The following is a 23107-nucleotide window of genomic DNA, read 5'->3' on the forward strand; positions in this document are numbered from 1 at the left end:
TCACGAAGATGGCTTTTATATGTATTATCTACTGACTTAGTATCGTTTTTACGCTCACAGAGGAACATCATCCACTCCTTTCAATGTATTTAACATTACTGCATCGCACCTAACATACATTTCTCTACATACAATGATGCCAATGCTGTACAAAGCACCCAAATCTAACAAATTTTAAAACTGTCAATGACTTTGAACTTATTTCTACGAGGCTTACGAACTTCCGTTTTTTATTTTATTAGTGACTAACAAGTTGTCAATCTTGTACTAATTATATATTCAAACCTGGAAATTTAGCATAAATATGCTTTATATTTTAACTTGTTATAGATAATTTTAATTATGAGGGTCAATTTTATGTGTTTTAACTTTAATGTGTATCTTTGTATATGATCCTATTTGGCTGATGATGACATCCATGGATGTTAAAACCGGTACCATTTAATAAATGATATTGTAATTTTAATCAACAACATACCTTTTATTGAAAAGGTGGATCTTGTACAATTTAACTTATTGCTTCTTCTGATAAAGTCGTTCTTGAAATAAGTTCATATTAAGTGAACATTATGATTAAATTAAATATTCTACCACTTGTAATGTGAATTCTATTTAGAGTTTTTCCTATAGCTTGTCTAAATATTTAACACTGAAATTTGCAAAAATTGCAAAATAGTAAATAAAATTTGTCTTGTAAGAATTTAATCTTGTCTTTTACACAATTGCCTTAGACCAGAATGATTTCCAGTTAAAGTTTATAGTGTTCATTATTTATCTAGCGTATGACATGAAAAATAAAAACACACAATCACAAATTAAATATACAATACACTATGTAGGTTACAATTTTGCCATCAAGCTCTGCAAATAGTCTATACAAGAAGGATTTGGGTCAAGAAAGTATTTTGAGCTACCCTGTTAAGCACTCAGGGGGCACTGTTCCACTATATGACGAACTGTTTGCTTAGGGGCACCACAGCTACATTCCGGGGAGGGTAGTTTGCCCCATTTATAGAGGAAGTCAGCGCACTTTCCATGGCCTGTCCTGATACGATTGAGGGTTGTCCAGGTTTTGCAAGGTAGGTCAAATCCTTTTGGTATTCTTGTAATACAGGGGAAGTTCTGATACTCAGCTGGAGCCATAGAAGTCCATTCTTGAATCCAATCCTGCTGCAGGCTGAATTTGTCAACCAGGATTTTGGCAGTCCTTATTGGTGGATTTCTGAACTGAAGTCTGTTGTTCAAGGCATAGGGTATATCTACATGAATTGGCAGATTGGAATTCCTCGACAGCTTCTGGTACTCACGCAGCAAGGCATTCTTTCTCCGTAGGCGAGGTGGAGGAATATGGCTCAGAACTGGTAGCCAAAAAGTGAGGGTAGATTTTATGGTTCCCGATGTAATGCGCAAAGTATGATTTAGCTGTGTATCAACCAGTTTTGTGTAACAGCTATTCAAGCCAGACTGGAGAGCAATATTCTGCAGTTGAGAAGACAAGGGCAAAGGCTGAAGTTTGTAAGGTCGAAGCAGAAGAACCCCAGGTGGTGCCACACAGTTTGTGGATGATATTGTTCTGTGACTGGAGTTTAGCTTTTGTCATCTTCAGATGTTCTATGAAGGACAGTGTTCTGTCAAGGGTTACTCCGAGGTATTTTGGGTGTTTGTTGTGAGGAAGTCTAGTGTTCTGGAATTTGACATTAAGTTCACGGTGGGCCAGTTTGTTGTTGAGATGGAAACATGAGACTTCAGTTTTACTCAAACTTGGCCTAAGTCTCCACTTATGAAAGTACTGATCTAAGGTGGGGAAATCAGCTGTCAGCGTATCTTCGGTGTTTGCCCTGCGTTGCAAAAGCCCAGTCATCCACATAACCAAATGCTTTAGAGGCTGTTTTCGGTAAGTCTGATATATATATATATTTATAAGTTAAACAGCAGAGGTGCTAGTACTGATCCTTGAGAAAGACCATTATTAAGGATCCTTTCCTTACTTGTCTTGTTTCCCAAAATTACACGAAACCTCCTGTCTATAAGCATGTTTTCGATGAGCTTGGTGATTTTCTTGCAAGGTATTACTCGAAGCAGTTTGTAGATGAGTCCTTGTCTCCATACTGTATCGTATGCTGCAGTAAGGTCCATGAACACAACTGAGGTTTTCAGTTGATTTTGAAAACCAGCTTCAATATGTGTAGTCAGAAAGCAAAGCTAGCGAAGAACTGTATCAAGAATTCCAAACAACTGGAGACAAGAACACAGCTGATCAACTATTATACAGCCTGGACATTGCTCACTGACAGAAATGGACAGAAACAGTTGAAAACCTCAACTTCAAACATTCAAGCAGGAAGGCATGGTCCTTGTTAAGGAAATTAGGAGATAGGAGCCAAGCAGCTCGAGACATTATTCCTATAAACCCCAACAAAGTGTTCATAGAACTGCCCATTCCAAAAATCACTGACTTTACCGTTCCACAAATGGAAAGTTAGTCTGGTGGAGCGACAACTTTCTTTTTTTTTAAAGCACTTGTATTACTGGAACACTGGAATGGAGAACATGTAGTTCAGCGAACCACACGTCAAATCCCCTGTAGCCGGATGTCGTTATATCCACCATGGTACCACGTTTGATTTCCTCGTTGAACCAAGGTCCAATGTCCCACGTCGAACCAAGTCTTCTCTTCCCTCATTGTCAGGTGTAAATGATTGTGACAGGCACTCGTCAGGATTTATCGTATTCAAATGTAGTTGTAGAACACGAAAAAGTTCAACTGACTAACATTAACTTTAAGTGTCCTCTTTAACATACCACATCTTTTCAAAATGGCGCCCGGTAATGACAACGTAGTGTTTTATCCTTCGAGTAAATGAACCGTAAAATGTGACGAAAAGTGCAGAAAATGTCGAAGATTAGTGAAAAATGGAATGTTGTGTGATTCATGTGATCGATGGTGGCATTATAAGTGTGGAAATTGCCCTAGAGACGTAAAAACTAATGAAAATGTTGACTGGATTTGTGAGCAGTGTGTTTGGAATGTTGTAGTTGGCAACTGCGTTGACGATGAAGCACCGAAAACAATCGATGAGGAATACAAAAGTGCATTAGAAATTATAAACATTATACAAAAGGACAATGAGGCTCTTAAAGATGAAAATCAAGAATTAAAAGAAAGACTGCGATCGCTAGAATTTGGGACTGACCATTCTTCGAGTGATATACCGGTACCAGTAACAAACAGTCTATTGTAGAGACCGAGGAGTTAAAAAGGGAGGGGGGGGGGTGTTTATTCTGGTGAAGGAAACTTATTGTTCACATGAATGGTTCACCGATGAAAGGGATGAAATATTAGAGATAAGATTAGTTTGGATAATATGAAGGAGGTGGGAATTATAGGAACATCCAGGCCTGGAAGAGAGGAAAGAGACATGGAAATATTTGAGAAAATAATAGATTATACTCATAAAAACAATAATAATGATATGGTAATAATTGAGGGAGATCTAAATTTACCTGAAGTTGAATGGAATGGAGCTGCAAGTGAAGCCTATGGCAAATAAGTTAATTTGGAAGGGAGGATTTACACAAGTAGTAATAATAATAATGCTATTTGCTTTACGTCCCACTAACTACTCTTTTACGGTTTTCGGAGACGCCGAGGTGCCGGAATTTAGTCCCTCAGGAGTTCTTTTACGTGCCAGTAAATTTACCGACACGAGGCTGACATATTTGAGCACCTTCAAATACCACCGGACTGAGCCAGGATCGAACCTGCCAAGTTGGGGTCAGAAGGCCAGCGCCTCAACCGTCTGAGCCACTCAGCCCGGCACACAAGTAGTACAAGAACCGACTCGTCTCAATAACTTACTAGATGTATTCTTGGTTAAACCATGGGAAATTGTTGATAAAACTGAGGTAATTGAAGGAATAGGAGACCATAAGGCTGTAATAATGGATGTAGGACTCGTACCAAAAAGGCTTAATAAGAGGGTTACACAAGACAAGAAATTGTACAGAAAAACTAAAGTTGATGAATTTGGGACTTACCTTAAATCACAATTCAGTTGTTGGATAAGTGAAGGGAGTAATGTGGATACACTTTGGGCTAAATTTAAAGGAATCATTTGGGAAGGAGAGAAGAGATTTATACCTGTTAAGAAGGGTAAAATGACCTCAGACCCTGTTTATTATACAAGGGAAATAAGAAAATTAAAAAGAAAATGTAGAATAGTAAACAGGAAAATCAAAGAGGGTAGGGAGAGTAGAGAAAATAGAAAACAGCTAATGAGGAAACTGAATAGAGTGAAAAAGGAAGCAAAAGAGAATTATATGAATGGCATACTTCAAGAGGGTATTGACCACAAAGGGAAATGGAAAAAGCTGTATTCATATATCAGGAATCAAAAAGGAAAAGGAATCCAAATTCCTACAATGGTGGGAGAAGGGTGTGAACACTATTTAACAGATACTGAAAAAGCAAACTTATTTAGAAGGGAATTCAGAGATTCAGTAGATGATTGTCAGGAGTTGGAAACCGAAACAGAAGATAGAGAGGGAGAGAGACAGAGGGAAACAAGAAGCTTCTCATTCACAAATGAAGATATTTTCAGGGAAATCCAACTGCTTCAGCAAGGAAAAGCAGCAGGAAGTGATCAAATTACTGGGGAGGTATTAAAGACAATGGGGTGGTACATAGTGCCTTATTTAAAATTTCTCTTTGACTATGTCATAAATAATAGTGTAATACCAAAGGAATGGAAGGAATCTATAATAATACTAATTTATAAAGGAAAGGGTGATAAAAGGAAACCAGAAAACTACAGACCAATCAGCCTGACCAGTATAGTTTGTAAAATACTGGAGAGTTTAATATCAAAGTACATCAGAGGGATATGTGATGATAAAAATTGGTTCATGAGGAGCCAGTATGGATTTAGAAAGAAATTTTCTTGTGAGGCACAACTGGTGGGATTTCAGCAGGACATATCAGATCAATTGGATTCAGGAGGCCAGATAGATTGCATAGCCATAGATCTTTCCAAAGCCTTTGATAGAGTGGAACGTGGAATATTATTACAGAAATTGGAGGGAATAGGATTGGACGTAAGGGTTACACGTTGGATAAAAACATTTCTAAATTCAGGGGTTCAGAAAGTCAAAGTAGGAAATAATGTATCACAGGAAGAGAAAGTTTGGAAGGGAATTGCACGGGGTAGTATAATCAGTCCGTTACTTTTCTTAATATACGCAAATTATTTAGGGAACAATATAACATCAAAAATAAGATTGTATGCAGATGACATAATTGTTTATAGGGAAATAAATAACACTGAGGATTGTTCAGAATTACAAAGGGACCTTGAAAGTATCCAACAATGGTTGAAGAAAATAATATGAAGGTTAATGGAGGCAAATCAACTGTTACAACTTTTACAAACAGGAGCTTTAAAACTGAATTTGAATATACTTTGGATGAGGTAGATATCCCAAAAGATGGCAAGTGCAAATACTCAGGTGTGAGATTTGAAAGTAATTTGCACTGGAAGGGTCATGTTGATGACATTGTTGGGAAAGCATGCAGATCGTTACATGTCATAATGAGGCTACTTAAATGATGCAATAAAGAATTAAAAGAAAGAAGTTAAGTATGGTTCGTCCATTATTGGAATATGCAAACAGTGTTTGGGATCCTCACCAAGAATACCTAATCAAAGAAATAGATAGTGTGCAGAGGAAAGCAGCAAGATTTGTAACAGGGGTTTTTCACGAGAAAGAGTAGTGTATCAGAAATGTTAAAGGAACTTCGGTGGGAAACTTTAAGTAAGAGAAGGGAGAAAACTAGACTTATAGGATTATATAGAGCCTATACAAGAGAAGAAGCATGGGGAGATATCCGTGAGAGGCTTCAGTTGGAAAATAATTATATTGGCAGGACAGACCACAAATATAAAATTAGAACGAATTTTAGCAGAAGCGATTGGGGTAAATTTTCATTCACTGGGAAGGGTGTGAAGGAGTGGAACAGTTTACCAGGGGTAGTGTTTGATCCTTTTCGAAACTCTGTACAGATATTCAAGAAGAGAATAAACAGCAACAGAGAAAATAAATGAAGTGTTAGAGGGCATTCGACCAGTGCAGGTTATTGTAAATAAAAAAATGTGTGAATAAATTAATTTCATCCCCTGGTCTAAGGAGTTTGGACAGCCAAAGTAAGGGACTGCCTGTAGGGGTGAAGTACAGTGGGGACTTCGAGGGCCCTGGGACCGCTACGGTAGCTGTGAAGACCCTTCAGGAACTCTGAAAAGTGGTGGCAAAAGAGGCTCTGGTTAAGACGCAGCGGGTCGTTATGCTACTTAGGTTCCAGAATGGGTAAAAATAAATAAATAAATAAATAAATAAATAAATAAATAAATAAATAAATGCAATGTAAAGTTTAATCTTATACCAGTTGTATAGTATAATTTGAAGTAATTCCACATACTGTATATCAGTTGACTATATTTGTAAGTAGTACAGGAGATATTATAAGTAGAATTTTGTAAACAATATAAATTTATTAAGGATGAGCTGTGTGTTTAATAGAAAAAAATTGTTAGCGTAAATTGTATAATATTGTATTCTAGAAAAATTTTCTTCTCTTGTTAATTTAATATTTAGTGCTTGACAATAATGTACTTTAGTGTACCATTTGCCACCGAGGTAGACACCTCATTTGCAAATAAAGAGATTTTGATTTGATTTGATTTGATTTGATTTGATTTGATTTGATTTGATTTGATTTGGTAAAGTGAACACGATTGAGTTATTTCAATCACTGGCAGCATATTTCAAGACTTTGTACTGGAAATCACAGTCCATTACACGCCTAATTCTATCCTCCATAATTAATATCACTCGGATATCACAGTTTATTAAAAGCACAATTCAATTACTCGTAAGTAATATTACTTAGATATCACAGTTTATCTATGGCACAGTTCAATTATCCGTTAATCATATCACTCGGAGATTAAATAATTATAAGTGTCGTTACTTGGGAATGAAGTTTTCTTCCACTGGTAAAAATCAAATTTGAAAGTAATATCACTAGAAAACAGAGTTGGCTGACAAAATGGTATTTTACAAATGCTGTTGCAGAAATCAAGTCTGATCGTAAAGCTCATTTCACGTAATTTTACAAGTGTTTGCACGCAATACTCATGAAGACGAAGTGTAAGTCTCATAATAATTATAAGAATTAACACACAACAATAAAGTCCATTCGTGAATACAACTATTTTAGAAGTTCAGAGTTTGAACGTGAAAGAAAATGAAATGCAATTCAATGTTTCACACTTGTCACGAATGTATCACAATTCAACACAGTCCTTAAATGTAGAAGTTAAAGTACAGTTGCGAACAGTCTATATCAGAGGGCTAAGTAGTTTGTAATTTTCTAAGAAATGTTCTCAATTCACGCGAGATTGATTGTATTAAAAGCTTTAAGTAGCTTCTATTCAAATACTGTTACTTGTTTAATTACTAACGTCTTAAACTGTGGTTAGAAACATAAAGTTAATAAATACAACCATCACAAGTCACTGTGATATTCAATCAAAAGTTTCTAAGTGTCGTAGCACTCACTGAATTTATAAGTCCATTTGAAGATTCTCGCGTAAAGTACAGAGTTCGACCGTCGTGTATAAATCCCCTCTCAACAGCCTGCATAAGCTACGGCTGTGAGTGCTGAACTCGAACTGGTGATCCTGTCAAAACTGCCCTCTTTTATATCATCCAGCGGAGCTGTCTCTTGTACCTCGTGGAAAATGAGTTGGATGGAGAGAGCTGGATAAAAAACCTCACCGAGCTGGATAGCTGCAGTCGCGTAAGTGCGGCCAGTATCCAGTATTCAGGAGATAGTGGGTTCAAACCCCTCTGTCGGCAGCCCTGAAGATGGTTTTCCGTGGTTTCCCATTTTCACATCAGGCAAATTAAGGCCATGGCCGCTTCCTTCCCATTCCTAGCCCTTTCCTGTCCCGTCATTGCCATAAGACCTATCTGTGTTGGTGCGACGTAAAGCAAAAAAAGTTAAAGGAACAAAAGAGACATTCAACATATCACCATTCAAAGTCATGAGAGATGAACAGAACACAATGGAGAACTTAGAGACGATGCTTTACACAAGAGATGTTTGGAACTGTGAAAAATAATCCAGAACATGCAATTCTTCTAATACACATGCAATTCATATGCTTACCTCTTCTACACCAATTCTGCGACAAGCCTCAAGAAAGTTGTCCACGTTTCTACGGCATCTCGCCATTGTCAACTTAGGCTGTTAGGAAAGAAATAAGATGGTTCAGTCAAAAGCTTTATTCTTATATTAGCAGATATTTTATATGGGGGTGATGCTGATTCCTCCACACGGTGCCTCTGTATAGGTATGGGTAACTGTGCTGCCTGTACTGAACTGAACATCAGCTCTTGGTTGCCAGGCTATCACTTGTGATCTCCTGGCTAATGGTACACGAAACTAATGATACTAGCTCTTTCCAGCTCTTTCCAGAGCCAATCTGCAAAGCTGGGGAACTGTTCTGAGAGTCCTTCAAATCAACATCAAAGGAATTAATAGATCTAAAAGTGGCTACCTTTCCAAGCTAGCCTTGGAAAATAATGTTGATGTGATCTGCATTCAGGAAACTCATGCCTCTGATCAACCTCAGCTTCATTTGAGAGGAAACATCCCTGGATACAAGTTATTGGGAGCTACTTACCATCAGTCTTATGGAACTGCAACCTTTGTTCAAAAATTCATCACCTGCTCTTATTTAATCTCACCTAATTCTGATGCAGACATTTTCAACATTATGACAAATGTTAATGCTGTGTCAATCATAAACATTTATAAACCTCCAGGAATTCAGTGGCCTGACAGTGTTCTTCAAACAATCTCCCCCACCCATCTATGTGGGCAATTTCAATAGTCATCATACTCTATGGTGGTATAGGAATAGTGCAGTGTAGAGAACAGCTTTGTAGCATGCAACTTTTTTCAATCCAATAGACAAACGTACATTCAAGTCAGGAAGATGGGGCTCTGAAACCAATCCTGACTTGTGCTTTGTTTCAAATGATCATCAGGAATCCAGCTTACCTGTGCTTCATAAAGTTCTTAAGAACTTTCCACATAGTCAACAATGACCTGTCCTTCTGGAAATTGGAATGCTGATTCTCATTATAAGAACTTCACCATCCCCTTGTTGGAACTTTAGTAAAGCTAACTGGGAGAGCTACTCGCCTGATCTCGACAGTACAATATGTTGGATTCCACCTGAGGTAAATAGTTACTCTAGGTTTGTGAAAGTTGTTCTAGCATATGCTAAAAGACATATTCCCTGTGGAATGAGAAAGGAATTTATTCCAGATTGGGGCGAGGCTTGCGAAGTACTTTATGAGGATTTCCACAGGAATGGCGAAAAAGATGTAGCTGACAAGATCTTTCATAAACTAGATGAAGCTAGACAAAACAGATGGAAGGAAACCATGGATGCACTGGACTTCAGACGCTCAAATAGAAAAGCTTGGAGCTTCTAAAGAAGCTACGAAGAATACCTCACAGTCTTTGGCTGAAACCAGAGGTTTCACCCAATCATATTGCCAGCTGCATTGTCAGTCTGTCTAAATCGAAGCCCGACAAATATCACAAAAGGTTTATAAAAAACAACCTGTTACATTTGAGAAAGCAATACACTAATTCTTCCAACATTTCTGCTCCTTTTACTGACCAAGAAAGAGGTTTTGCTTGTGTTAAATGAATTGAAATATGGAAAAGCCCTGGATTTTGATGGTATACATCCAGAATTTTTGAAGCACTGTGGAAAAAAGTGCAAGGAACTGACTAGTGCAGTTTATTCAAACGTACTCCGAACAAGTTAACTCCTTTCAGAGTTTATACGAACTAGGATTCTAGCTATCTTAAAACCTGGTAAACCTGTGGACTCTGTCAAAAGCTATAGACCAATTGCCTTAATGAGTGTCTATTTTAAACTCTTGGAACGGCTTATTGACAATAGAATAAGCCCTCTAATTTTTAAAATCATTCCTATTGAACAGGCTGGTTTTAGTCCACAACGTAGTTGTGAAGAACAAGTGCTTACTCTGACAATACGTACCGAGACAGGTTTTGAAAAGCAATTGAAGAGTGGAGGAGTGTTTATTGATCTAACAGCTACCGACGATATGGTGTGGTGAGAAGGGATTGCGTATAAGTTCTTTAAACTAACAAGGTGTAATCAAATGTCAATTCTGATTAACAATATGCTCTCAAACAGAATGATCTAGGTAGTCATGCATACAAATCACAGCAAAATAAAGGTACTTAACAATGGTCTAACTCAAAGATCTGTTCTTTCTACATTACTGTTTAACCTGTATATTACAGACATACCAGTCATGAGCTCTCGTCAATTTGCTTATGCCGATGATCTGGCAATAATTACTCAGCATGTGGATGCTAATGTGATAGAGATAACTTTAAATGCAGACCTGGATGTTCTGTGCAAATACGTCAAACCGTGGTGCTTGAAACCAAGCCCTAGTAAAATGGAAACCTGCTCCTTCCATTTAAAGAACCGGCAAACGGACATCACCTTGAAAGTGTCACTTAATGGAAGTCTACTCCCTCACAATACCTACCCCAAATACCTTGGAGTTACTCTCGACCAAACGCTACCGTACAGCAAACATCTCACCAACCTAGCAGCCAAATTAAGGACACGCAACAATATCATCCACAAACTTCTGGCTCCATGTGGGGTGCTCCTGCATCTACTTTGCGTACTTCAGCTACGGCACTGGTGCTTTCCACAGCTGAGTACTGTTCTTCAGTTTGGGTCAACAGCTCTCATGTTAAAAAGGAGGAACGAGCCTGAATGTGTTATAACTGGCACAGCAAAATCTATTCCTCTTTTCTGGTTGTCTGTGCATAGCCACATAGAACCACCTAGAATAATTAGAAGACTGAATATCTTGGTTAGAGAATACAACAGGATATTGGCCAATCCTGATCTCCCCATCCACGAAGATAATAACAGCATATTCAGACACCTCAAATCAACATCTCCTCTTATTCAAACAGCAACAGGAACTTGTTAGGAGGATTTACAATCCAAAAACTGATTGGCAACAAGAGTGGAACAGTGTAGCTCTGACTCAAAGGCAGACATTGTTAAACGTTAAGAATTTTCGACCTGGCTTTGATTTTCCCCACATGACATAGGTAACCCTCAACAGAGCCTGTACTAACCATTGGAGATGCAGATCAATGATATTTAAGTAGGGTAGGAGATCTTCCCTAGACTGTGACTGTGGTGCAGTTAAGCAGACTATCAACCATAATGTCACCGAATGTGTTGGCAGGGCATTCATTGGATCAACACTTCGTGGAGGCTTCTACTGAGGCCATACGATGGCTAGAAAATTTAGATCTAAATCTATGAACACCCTTCTGCTTGCATGATTGTTTCACCTGTAATAATGTGTTTATTTTGTACTTATAATGTATATATGTATATTAGTGCCTACTGCTTATGAATGTTCTTTGTGTACTGTACCATATGAAGATTATGATAATAAATAATATTTTAAAGACATGATACAGTATAGGCTTTTGGGCTTATGCCGTGTCAAGAAAATAAGGTGAAATTCTTAACGTTTCACAGGGAACTACTCTGCGTCCTCAGAAGAAATCTCGACTGTCCACGAGAAAGGCTTCTTAAACAATGACACCTTAAATTTGGATGTTATAATAGAAGTGGAAAATGGTACATTCATTCGCCACCAGATGGCCCCCAGGACGTGGCAACACTAGCACTCGAAGCGGAAGCTGACCGAACCATCACCATCAGTCTAAGCGGTTCACACAACGTGTTTGTGTAACACATGACATTGCCAGGTGTATGGCATAGATAATAATAATTTCGTGTGGCTATTTCTAGCCGAGTGCAGCCCTTGTAAGGCAGACCCTCCAATGAGGGTGGGCGGCATCTACCACATGTAGGTAACTGCGTGTTATTGTGGTGGAGGATAGTGTTATGTGTGGTGTGTGAGTTGCAGGGATTTTGGAGACAGCACAAACACCCAGCCCTCGGACCACTGGAATTAACCAATGAAGGTTAAAATCCCCGACCCGACCGGGGATCGAACCCGCGACCCTCTGAACCGAAGGCCAGTACGCTGACCATTCAGCCAACGAGTCGGACGGCATACACACAAGCCTGGAATGAAACATCTGGCGACGAGAAACGTACGAATTTGGAAAACACTGAGACGAAATAACAATAGTGGAGGGACCGGGAAGGGAACTACCTACGTAAATTCTTAATGGCTGACAACCAGGTATTACTTAATTACACGCATTACACATTGGCACTGCTGGTGGCTTCAAGTGGCCTATGCAGTGGCCTCCACGGTATGCACTAGCCTTGCGTCTTGGTAGGTGTGCTAAGTACCAACTGACGAGCCCCACTTAGCACACGAGGGCGAAACGCAGGCAACCAAGAATGAGTTAGCTGGAAAATTTATAATGTCCAATAACGGACCATTATAATATAATAAACGGACCATTATGTTGGTATTATAAATTTACTCATTCAGGACAAATATTTCATGTTCCCTATGGGAATCAACATCTATATCATACCCCGGCTTGACAAAAATAATAATACTTCTGGGCTACAAAATACAATAATTCATGCTTTAAACAAGACATTTCAATGAAATATTATCTACTTATATCATGGGCCAATGATCTGTAGATGAGCAGAGATGCCAATTATTACGATTCAATCATAATAATTACACCTTTATGAATCAAACACCACAAATTATGATTTTTTGTTTATTTTTAAATCTAAGTGTATGAAGTGTTCAAAAGTGTTCAAAAGAATACACAAGAAATGCCATTACAGCTTGAATTCTCAGAATATTATTTTCAGATTTCTCAGTAATAATTTATACCCCTTTCCTGTCCCTCATTTAAGACTATTTTGAGTTTTCACGCGCCGAACGCAGTGTGTGCTTTCAGTACCAGAAAAATAGACACCTGTGAAGTGTTATATCTTGTGGAGATGTTGTCTTTGTTCATCACATGATCAGACTTCCATGCAAGTAAGCGAGTCCTTTTGTCTTTGTTTTGGTGGCAAAGTGGTGACAACCTCCGTTTCATTGTGAATACTGTGTGCACGAGTGTTGAAGAAGTACTTATTGCGATTATGGTTACCAAATTTACATATATTGCTCTTCTAGGATATATGCTAATTGTGTGTTACTACGTCCCTCAAAATCTCATTCACATGCGTTTTGTGTAGCAGCGATTTTTCAGATGCGCATGAGGAAGAACAAGACTGAATTCCATGCTAATATGAACACCGAAGTGTTAAGTGCTCTGTTAGTGCAGAGTATGTACATGATATCAAAAGAAAAAGCATGTCACCAGTGTACGTTTACCAAACAGAAACTACAAGCTGCTAAGGGAGCAACTACAGTACTCAACAAAAGAAATAATCCTTCAACCTCCACTCAGATATGTACCGCAGATCACCTGTTACTTTAGCAGGTAAGAATCATACACCCTTTATACGCTAGTCTTTGAATTTGTTACATCTGGTTGAATTATATGTTGTTCATTGTTTTCTTTCAATGATATGTAAGTTAGTAAGATCTTGGGAAAAAACATTCTATGCACCCTCCCCCTGTGCCCTAATGGTTGCATTACAAATTGCCTTTCTTGAAAGATGGCATCTCTGGATGAGCATACCAATCACAAAGAAATCCATGTTAAACAGCAGCAGGTGTGGCGAATATTGGTTTGGAGTATACATAACAGGACTTCCTTGATAAATTAAGCAGATATGTGATAACTGAAAAAGGCTTTACACAATAAAACTTGTTTAACATAACACAGGCAAGAAATAATATAATACACACTGCAAATCTCATGCTAGTTCAACTTTAAAGTCATAGTTGTGGCCTTTTTAGCTTCCTGCAAAAAGTCTTGAGAAAATGTTTTGTCATAACAGGGACCAGAACTCCTGGTCTTCAAAATAGAAATACACCAGGCCTACTCAGATTCATTGGACATAGATGATCTGAACTCTGTTCTATTTTTCTTCACAGGGCTGAAAACACGTTCACATTCTGCATTGCTATGGGGTATGGTGAGAATAGAGAGCATTACTCTAGAAATTCGGTTATACTTAGGAAGTCCATCGGCTCCACGAAGTCTTGATATTTGTGCCCAATTCAAATCACTTGCAGCACCTTGATTTGCAGCCAAAGTGTCATCATCTACCTGAAGAGCTGTGAACTGCCTCTGAAGCTCATTTACCACCTCATCTGTAGTTTCATTCTCTTCCTTGCATAACATGATAGGAAACTTTTCCAAGAAAAAACGAATGGAAGAAAACTGTGCATCTTCAATTTTGTCTAACTTAGCAAATTAAACATACTTTAACATATCATCCTTGAGTGGAAAATTGTTGATTGTCACAGGCAGTACAGAAGTAGTTTCTCACTGATGAAAAGAAAAGGGATTTATCTGTATCCTGGAGATCATTCACTATGTATGAAGTCTGAATGTCAATAACTAACTCATCATCACTTCTTTGATTTTGAATCAAGTTGTACTTCAACTTCAAGCAATGAGAAGCTTTTGACAATTTTGGGCTTAACAAACTTGGTGAACAACTGCTTTAGCAAATCCATTTGAAGTTCTAATAAAAAGTGAACTTGTGGGGAAGAAGTCTGAAGGGCAACATTGAATTTGTCGAATAAAGGAATAGTCACATGAAGGAAAGTGCAAAAGGCCTTGTTCAACTTTGAGGACAGGAACATAAACACTTTTTCCTCACATTTTGTAGCAGATGTCTTACCTTTTAGGATGGGTTTGTCACATTTGGAACAATATGCTATTCTTTTAGGGACATGTGTATTAGCAGAATTAAGAATTCTCTTCTTCTGATACTCTTTCGATCCACTTTGTTCAACTCAAGGTATTCCGAAAGATGTCAAGCTTGTGGAAATATTTTGGGTACATAATATTACTTCCTTACAGCCTCCGTGGCTCAGGCGGCAGAACACCGACCTCTCACCGCTGGGTTCTGTGGTTCAAATCTTGGTCACGCCATGGAAGATTTGTGCTGGGACAAAGCGGAGGCGGGACAGGTTTTTCTCCAGGTACTCTGGTTTTCCCTGTCATATTTCATTCCAGCAACACCCTCCCTTATAATTTCATTTCATTCATTAATCATTGCCCCAGAGGGGTGCGATAGGCTTCGGCAGCCGGCACAATTCCTATCCTCACCGCTAGATGGGGCTTCATCCATTCTATTCCTGACCTGGTCGAATGACTGGAAACAGGCTGTGGATTTTTCATTTTCAATATTACTTCCTTCTTGAAGAAAGAAAGAAGCGGTTCCCGCTGGTCCAGTAGTCTATTCAAACATCTGTCTAAAGATAACCACCTAGTACATACACGCTTCAGAATTTTCTTTGCCTCTTTATTGGGCAAGTTCTGAAATTTCTAAAGGCGTTCTTTTCTTTGACACTCTTCTCTAAGAAATAAAATATATCAACAAGGATCTCATTCACTTTAAATGGTAATCTTCCAGCATCTTTTTCAGCTGCTAGATTAATCACTATAATCAGGTGGCAAATGCAACCTATGATGGCAATTCCTGGTTGAACTTCCTTCAGAAACACTGAAATCCCATTTTTGTGTCCTATCATTACAGGAGCATTGTTCGAGTAGAAAGCTACACAGTTTTCAATTGATATGTTATGAGAATTTAGCTGTGATAACATCAGGTTACCTATGTTTTGTCCTGTTGAGTCCCTGGTATGGATAGCACACTGCTCACTACTTCTGCCTGCAGAATATCATACAATGTAATAATAGGATAGATCTTGGCATTCGTATCATTGCTTCCATCCGTTGCCAAAGAAAATGGTCCGTTCTGAAGGCACTTAACAACTTCTGATGATGCATTTTTTGCCATTTTATTTACAATGCATGTCATTTTCGTGCAACGACAGCTACATTTCTTTGCAATTTCTGATGTGGTAAACATAACATTAACTCACACTTCCTTTAACAATAGTTCAAATAAATATGTTCAATCACTTGCTGAAAATTCCTACAGTTCATCTAAATCAATTATATAAGACGGTAAAATAGTGCACTTGTTTTTATGGCAAGCCCTATAATTCATCTAAGTGAAATGACTTCATTTTACACAAACTTTAAAGAGAAATCTACAGTTCAAAATAAGACCTGAAGTCTTCTTGAATAACCTCCTACAATTATTATAAACAGTAGGATTAGAAGCCACACGAAGCACTTTTCCTTTAACGAATGTAGCACTCTGAATGACTGAGTGCTTTATTAAAAGTCAGTGTCTAAGTGTAATTACTCACTCAAAAATATATGAAATTCATATCATCTGTAATCTGCTCATAAGGATTGATGAAGTACTGTCCTGCAGCTTGGTGACTGGAACTTTCTGCAGCGTGCAGCCCGAAATCGAACTCAGCACCAGCAGCGTAACACGTTCACGAAGACACCACGTTATCATCCCTCGTAGAAACCATGATCAATCCCTCACTGGATACCACGAATATTCCACGAAGAAACCACGATTAATCCCAAGCTGAAGATGACGTTCTACGTAGTGTAATATCACGACACTTCGCCAAGATTTCCCATGTTCTTTTAAAGAGAAAATGTTGAAACATGGAAAGTTCAATTGGCACAATGTAACGAGCTGTAGGACTCTTAATTACCATTAATGAGTTGTATTTTACACTGACATAAGTCTTAATGCACAGTTTGTACTCACAATTTTGTTCTACGATATTAAATACGTGACTCAGAATATCACAGTCTATGCTACAGTCTGAACCATAAGTCAAGTTAATGCAGTCATGACCTGCGGTCATTTTCAAAATCGAAAGCACAGTCTTTCACTCACAGTTTATAAAACATGAATTGAACACTATCACAGTTCATAATAAACACTGATTACGCCTTAAATTTAATCGTAGAATAATTACCACGTTCCTTGAAACACTCGAGAAAATGCAATTAATATCATTCGTATAACAGCCTCTTGAATACTAATGTTCACAGTTTAAGAGGTTTTTATGAATGAATTTGCATGACACGAGTCCGTATTACCTAATATCGCCATAAAATGTCCTTAACATTCAGTTCATTTCTTATGGTAATAATTGAAAGTTCAAGAAAATATGTGAAAAATAGTCACATTTACGCCTACTAATTACTGAATATTCGAGTGGACTGGTATTTCAAACAGTTCACAATCGCAACTGTATATGAGAAATGCGTCTCAAAATTAATGAAGTTGTCATAAATTGAAAGTTCAGTTTATCATGCACAAATTCCTAGTATGCTGTCACTGTCAATGATCACGACAAAGTTCACAATGTGAGAGATTAACGAAGTCCACAATACTGAGTGGAAAATTAGCGGGTAGGCTCTGACACATGAGTCTAGTGTCAGACCTAAGACGAAACGCTGGTTAATAGAGCGAACGCCTGAAAAGCCTTACATCTGATATGTTTTTGACATTTTTGACATGCTCTATTGGTGAAAAATATCTAATTCCCTCCATGGGAATTTAGAATTTTCCATTCGGAATTGCTAGGCGGGCAATAATTCCATTGTGGAGATTTAACTCCCATATGCAGTTATCAGACTGTGCCTCTTATAAAGGCTTCTGATAAGTTCACCTGCGGGTCGGTAGATGCAGAGTAGGTTGTTGTCCCATGTGCTCTGTACCGGCCAACCAAGCAGAGGAGAGGTGGCCACGGCTCTACTGTGGCTCTATGCCTCTGCATTCTGGAGATGGGCCTGGGGCACAGTGCTGCATTTCTCGCCTGGCCTCGCCCGTCGGCTGTCCTGCACTAAGGAGAATGCCGGGACAATTCATAGTATAGGTCACGGCCGCCTACCCCCTCACCTTCTCCGCACATCTCTTTCACCATAACAAATCTCCTGGCCTGAGCGACGGCGTCACCATTTAGGGGAGGAATGAAAACGTTCAGTAGTAGTAGTAGTAGTAGTAGTAGTTCACCTGCATACATCCCAGCGACAATGGGTAGGGTCTGACACATCCCACTCTGATGAGTCTAGTGTCAGACCTAAGATGAAACGCTGGTTAATAGAGCAAACGCCTGAAAAGCCTTACATCTGATATGTTTTTGACATTTTTGTCCACAATACTGTTGAATAGTAAATTAAACACTGGTATTCTTAATTATACTTCAATGCACAGTCGCTGTCGTAAATTCACTTAGTTAAGACACTTGTAAATCTTATACAATGAAAACTCAGTTTGAGAAAACTTTACAACATCTCACATGTCACGACACAGTTGAAACTTCACTTACTACAACCCCGCACAAATTCAAAGTTCTAGAGTATAACTTTCATATCTATCGCGAAGCGCGACGGAGCATAATGACGTCTAGTCATAATCGAGTCGTACAGTTTAAAACACACTGACTCTACCCTCGGGTCGTCGACCTATTTATATCCGGCTGGAAGCAAGCTCTCCGAGTCAGGTGACAGAGGGGTAGTTATACATTCCAAACTTCAATTCGTCATATCTTTTAAACCACTAGACAGATTAATCTCAAATTTGCAACATCTTAAGTTTAAAATGTGAGCTACCGGGCGAGTTGGCCGTGCGCGTAGAGGCGTGCGGCTGTGAGCTTGCATCCGGGAGATAGTAGGTTCGAATCCCACTATCGGCAGCTCTGAAGATGGTTTTCCGTGGTTTCCCATTTTCACACCAGGCAAATGCTGGGGCTGTACCTTAATTAAGGCCACGGCTGATTGCTTCCAACTCCTAGGCCTTTCCTATCCCATCATCGCCATAAGACCTGTCTGTGTCGGTGCGACGTAAAGCTCCTAGCAAAAAAAAAAAAAAATGTGAGCTACAAGTTGGTGTTAGTCTCATATTTATCGGTCAAGTCGTTGAGAAATATAAAACTTATTTCGAGACATTTCTACGGGAAGGTGAGATACATGTGGTGCTGACGTCACTCGACCTTGCCCCCTCTCATGCTGTCTTCCTCACACAGAGCAGTAGAGACGAGAATGTTCTCTCATACAGCTGTTCAGACATCATTAACTTAGCCGTCCTTTCATGAATAAAGATTTTATAACAGGGCCTATGCCTTCCTGGTACAGTAGGGAGGCGCTATTTATGAGATTAAGTGAGGTTGGAATGTTGAAGGAAATGAGGGGGGCAATAGAATCAATATATGATGAAGTGCTTGTAATGATTAAATTGCAGGGTTGAAGGATGAGCGAGTGTTTTGAATCGAAGAGCGGGGTGAGACAAGGGTGTAAGCTATCCCTGATATTATTTATATTATTTATAAATAATATTTTAGAGGGCCATGGAGGAGAGTGTTGGCAATGTCCTTGGATAGGGAAAATGGAGGTTCCGGGATTGTTATTCACGGATGACCTATTGATTTTGGCATTGACAGCAAGTGGATTGCAAAAAGGGTTGGACAAGGTAGTTGAGTATACTAGGAAGCGGTCTCTCGGAGTAAATGTAAGAAAGACTCAGATGATGGTTTGTAGGAAAGGGGGTGTGAGAAAGAATAAGGAAGTCTGGAGGCTAGATCAGGAAGAAATTAGACCAGAGGGAAAAATGGAGTATCTAGGTGTAATAATTAGTAAGAATGGTTCCTGGAAAGAACAGTGTAGGAGGGCTAAATTAAAGGGAAGAGGAGCGCTTGTGGTAGTGGGGGTATTAGAAAAGAAATTTCCAGATGTTAACCCCTTAACTGGGGTTTCGCACGAGTATTGGGTTTGACGCCTTTAGGTGTTCTTGTAATTCTAAATATGTTCTTACGTTGCGTTAGCTGCCTATAGGTGTCTGGCTATAGTCACTTTTACCATCTACTATGGTAATTTCAAACTAATTCCATTCATATTAGATGTGATTTTTTGCTGTCCTATTCATTTTTATCTAGTCTCACGCCAGTCAGGTAGTTCGCGCCTAGGCGGCAGTCCTACAGCTGTCTCGTGTTGCCTCGTGCGGCACGTGCCACATTCTTTGTAAAGAATTTATTTGTGTATACGTACATTGAAATTACTAAATTTGCGAGGTGTTGTCGTTGTTGTTGTTGTTGTTATGATACGGTTGTTCTGCAAACTCCATTGTCCATGTTCTGATAACTTTTTGTAAATTGGTCTGTGTATGGTGGTAAACTGTTCTGTGTGACGTGAACATGGCTTGGTTAGGAAAGACATTGAATTACCTTGGTGACGATGAAATAATGGAACATTTATTACAAGATATTGACACTGACAGTGATGCGTCCACTGATAGACAAAGTGACACAGAAAACGACGATCCTGAAGAAGAAGAAGAAGAAGAAGAAGAAGAAGAAGAAGAAGAAGAAGAAGAAGAAGAAGAAGAAGAAGTAATGGAAAGTGACACTGTATGGACTGACATTCCAAGTAAGCCTAGGTCTAGATTTCCTTTCATTGGAGATGCAGGTATACACATAGAACTGGAATGTGATCTGCTAAACGTTTTTGAATTCTTTTTTACTGACGAACTATGTGCTCTAATTGCTAATCAAATTAATTTATATGCCACTCAATCAATTGAAAAAAACTCAAGCTGGGAAAATGAAGAATAGAAGTCATGACAATAAGTAGGAAAAGTGAAAACTTGAAAAATTTCATCATAATAATGAAAGGAAGCCTTTTTATATTCACTTTTGTACGAGCACACTGTGAATATATGTATATATTTACGGGTTTACAGTAAAAATGGTAATAATATAATGCTATTGAATTTCTACTATATCACTATTAATTTAAATAAATGAAGTAAAATATATTTTCTGTTGAGTATTTACATCTGCCACACGCTACTGTACCCATTCCAAAAAAGCCCGTTGCGTTAAATAATTACCCACTGGCTGGTTGCCGTTATGAAACTATTCCCCAGTTAAGGGGTTAAATACAAAATTCAGAGAACGGTGTTTAAATCACTGGTAATGGGCAAAATACTATTTGGAGTGGAAGTATGGGGGATGGAGGAAGGTAGGGTTGAACTAAACCAGGTAGTGGCGAAATTTAGTAAGATCTTGATGGGCATCCCAAACTGTTCAGCCAATGCTGGTGCCAGATTAGTGTGTAAAGAATCGATGGAGGTTTAAATAGCTAAGAGGGTGTTTAAGTATTGGATTAGATTAGAGGAAGGGAAGGGTGGGTTTTATTACAAGGAACGTTTAGTTTTCAGAAAGGTATTACGAATGAAGGTTATAGGGTGAATTAGTGCAAAAAATGGTTACAACAGATTGGACTGGGGGTATATGGAGATGGTTGGTGGGTGGGGGGAGGGGGTAGGAATAAATGGGTATGGAAGAGGATAAAGGGAAGACTACTTGATATAGAAAGATGGCATTTAATAAGGGAATGTAGAGAGAGTCTCTTTATCAGTATTAAATAAATTGGTGGAAGTAATAAACCCGAAAACTGAGTTCGAGGGTAGAAGGGATAAGAGAAGTTTGTATTGGTGGGTATTGGGAGTTCCAAAAAACAGGGGACGGGCAGGAAGTGAGAATAAGGATAGATGTGTGTTACATGGAGAGAAATGGATGGACCTGCATATTTTCAATGAGTGTCGAGCCTTGGAGGAGATAAAGATTGAACTACTAAGTAAGAAGGAGGTGGATAGGGTAGGGAAAAGCTATAAGATGACATCTTGGTTATGCAGAGAGTAGGGGAAAGGAACGAATATAGCAAAATTCTTAAATGTGCCTAGAGCAAGATTTCTAAAGAAATTGAGGGAATAACAGGGGTTGTTCAGATAAAGTGGTCCACGCTGAGAGGGGAATGGGGAAGGCATTCTGCTCAGAGGAATGGATATCCGCCCTGAGCAGTTGCGGGAAGGGTATCATGGTGACCATGATATCAGAAGAGGGGGCTGTAGTGTCAGGGGAAGGGAGGAAAGCACCGGGGCAAGTTGTTAGGAAGTAGGTCAACAAGTAGTAGTATGAGAGACCAAAACCAAAAACCAAACCCCATGGCACTACAGCCCTTGAAGGGCCTTGGCCTGCCAAGCGACCGCTGCTCAGCCCGAAGGCCTGTAGATTATGAGGTGTCGTGTGGTCAGCGCGACGAACCCTCTCGGCCGTTATTCTTGGCTTTCTAGACCGGGGCCGCTACCTCACCGTCAGATAGCTTCTCAATTCTAATCAAGTAGGCTGAGTGGACCTCGAACCAGCCCTCAGGTCCAGGTAAAAATCCCTGACCTGGCCGGGAATCGAATTCAACACTGTTAAACTTCAGAATGAGGCTGTTGCCTCTGAATACCGGAATTCAATTTTAAACCACTTGTCACACAACCCAGTCAACAATAACGACACAGATTGTGAATGGATCACACTACAAAAAATCATCAAGCAATCAGCAGAATGTATTATTGGCTTTGAGAAAAGGAAAAAACAAGACTGGTTTGATGATAATAATGAAAAAATAATCGACATTATCAATGCCAAGCGGGGGATGCCATTTTATCCTCTGTATAAGATTCATCTTCTCAGTTGAAGAGATCACGTTTTCAAGAGCTGAAGCAGAAATATCAGACCAAAATTAGGGAAATAAAGAACAACTGGGGGCAACAAAAAGCCAAAGAGCTACAAAACTTGTCAGATGCCAGGGACCTGTGAAATTTCTATGCTGGACTAAAACAGATTTATGGACCTGTCTGAGCTTCATCGAGGAATTTGAAAGCTTCTGACAACACCACCATTCTTACAGACAATCAAGACATTCTGAGACGCTGGAAAGAGCACTTCAATTTACTTTTAAACTGCAGTTCCACTGCTGCTGAAAATTTTCTTCAGCATGTCCCACGACGTCCTATGCAACCTTGGATGTCAATGCCACCAACCTTTCATGAATATAACAAAGCTCTTCTCGGCCTCAAACCTAGAAAGGCTCCTGGACCGGACAATATTCCTCTAGAACTCATTCTTAAAGGAGGCTTACCTCTCAAAACGAGGCTCTCCTCTCTGATCC

The 23107-nt window shown here is 39.1% G+C and overlaps 1 protein-coding gene across 3 annotated transcripts in view; it reads right to left on the minus strand.

Moving 5' to 3' along the window:
• The window catches only part of Lrch (Leucine-rich-repeats and calponin homology domain protein), a 466257-nt gene that overhangs the window by 56272 nt on the left and 386878 nt on the right, over positions 1-23107 (minus strand). For all 3 annotated transcript variants that reach the window (XM_067151113.2, XM_067151112.2, XM_067151114.2), the window contains exon 12: positions 8228-8305. In XM_067151113.2, coding sequence (XP_067007214.2) covers positions 8228-8305 — 78 coding nt within the window. The remainder of the gene's footprint in view (positions 1-8227; positions 8306-23107) is intronic.

Source organism: Anabrus simplex, chromosome 7 (assembly GCF_040414725.1).
Source record: "Anabrus simplex isolate iqAnaSimp1 chromosome 7, ASM4041472v1, whole genome shotgun sequence".
NCBI lineage: Eukaryota > Metazoa > Arthropoda > Insecta > Orthoptera > Tettigoniidae > Anabrus > Anabrus simplex.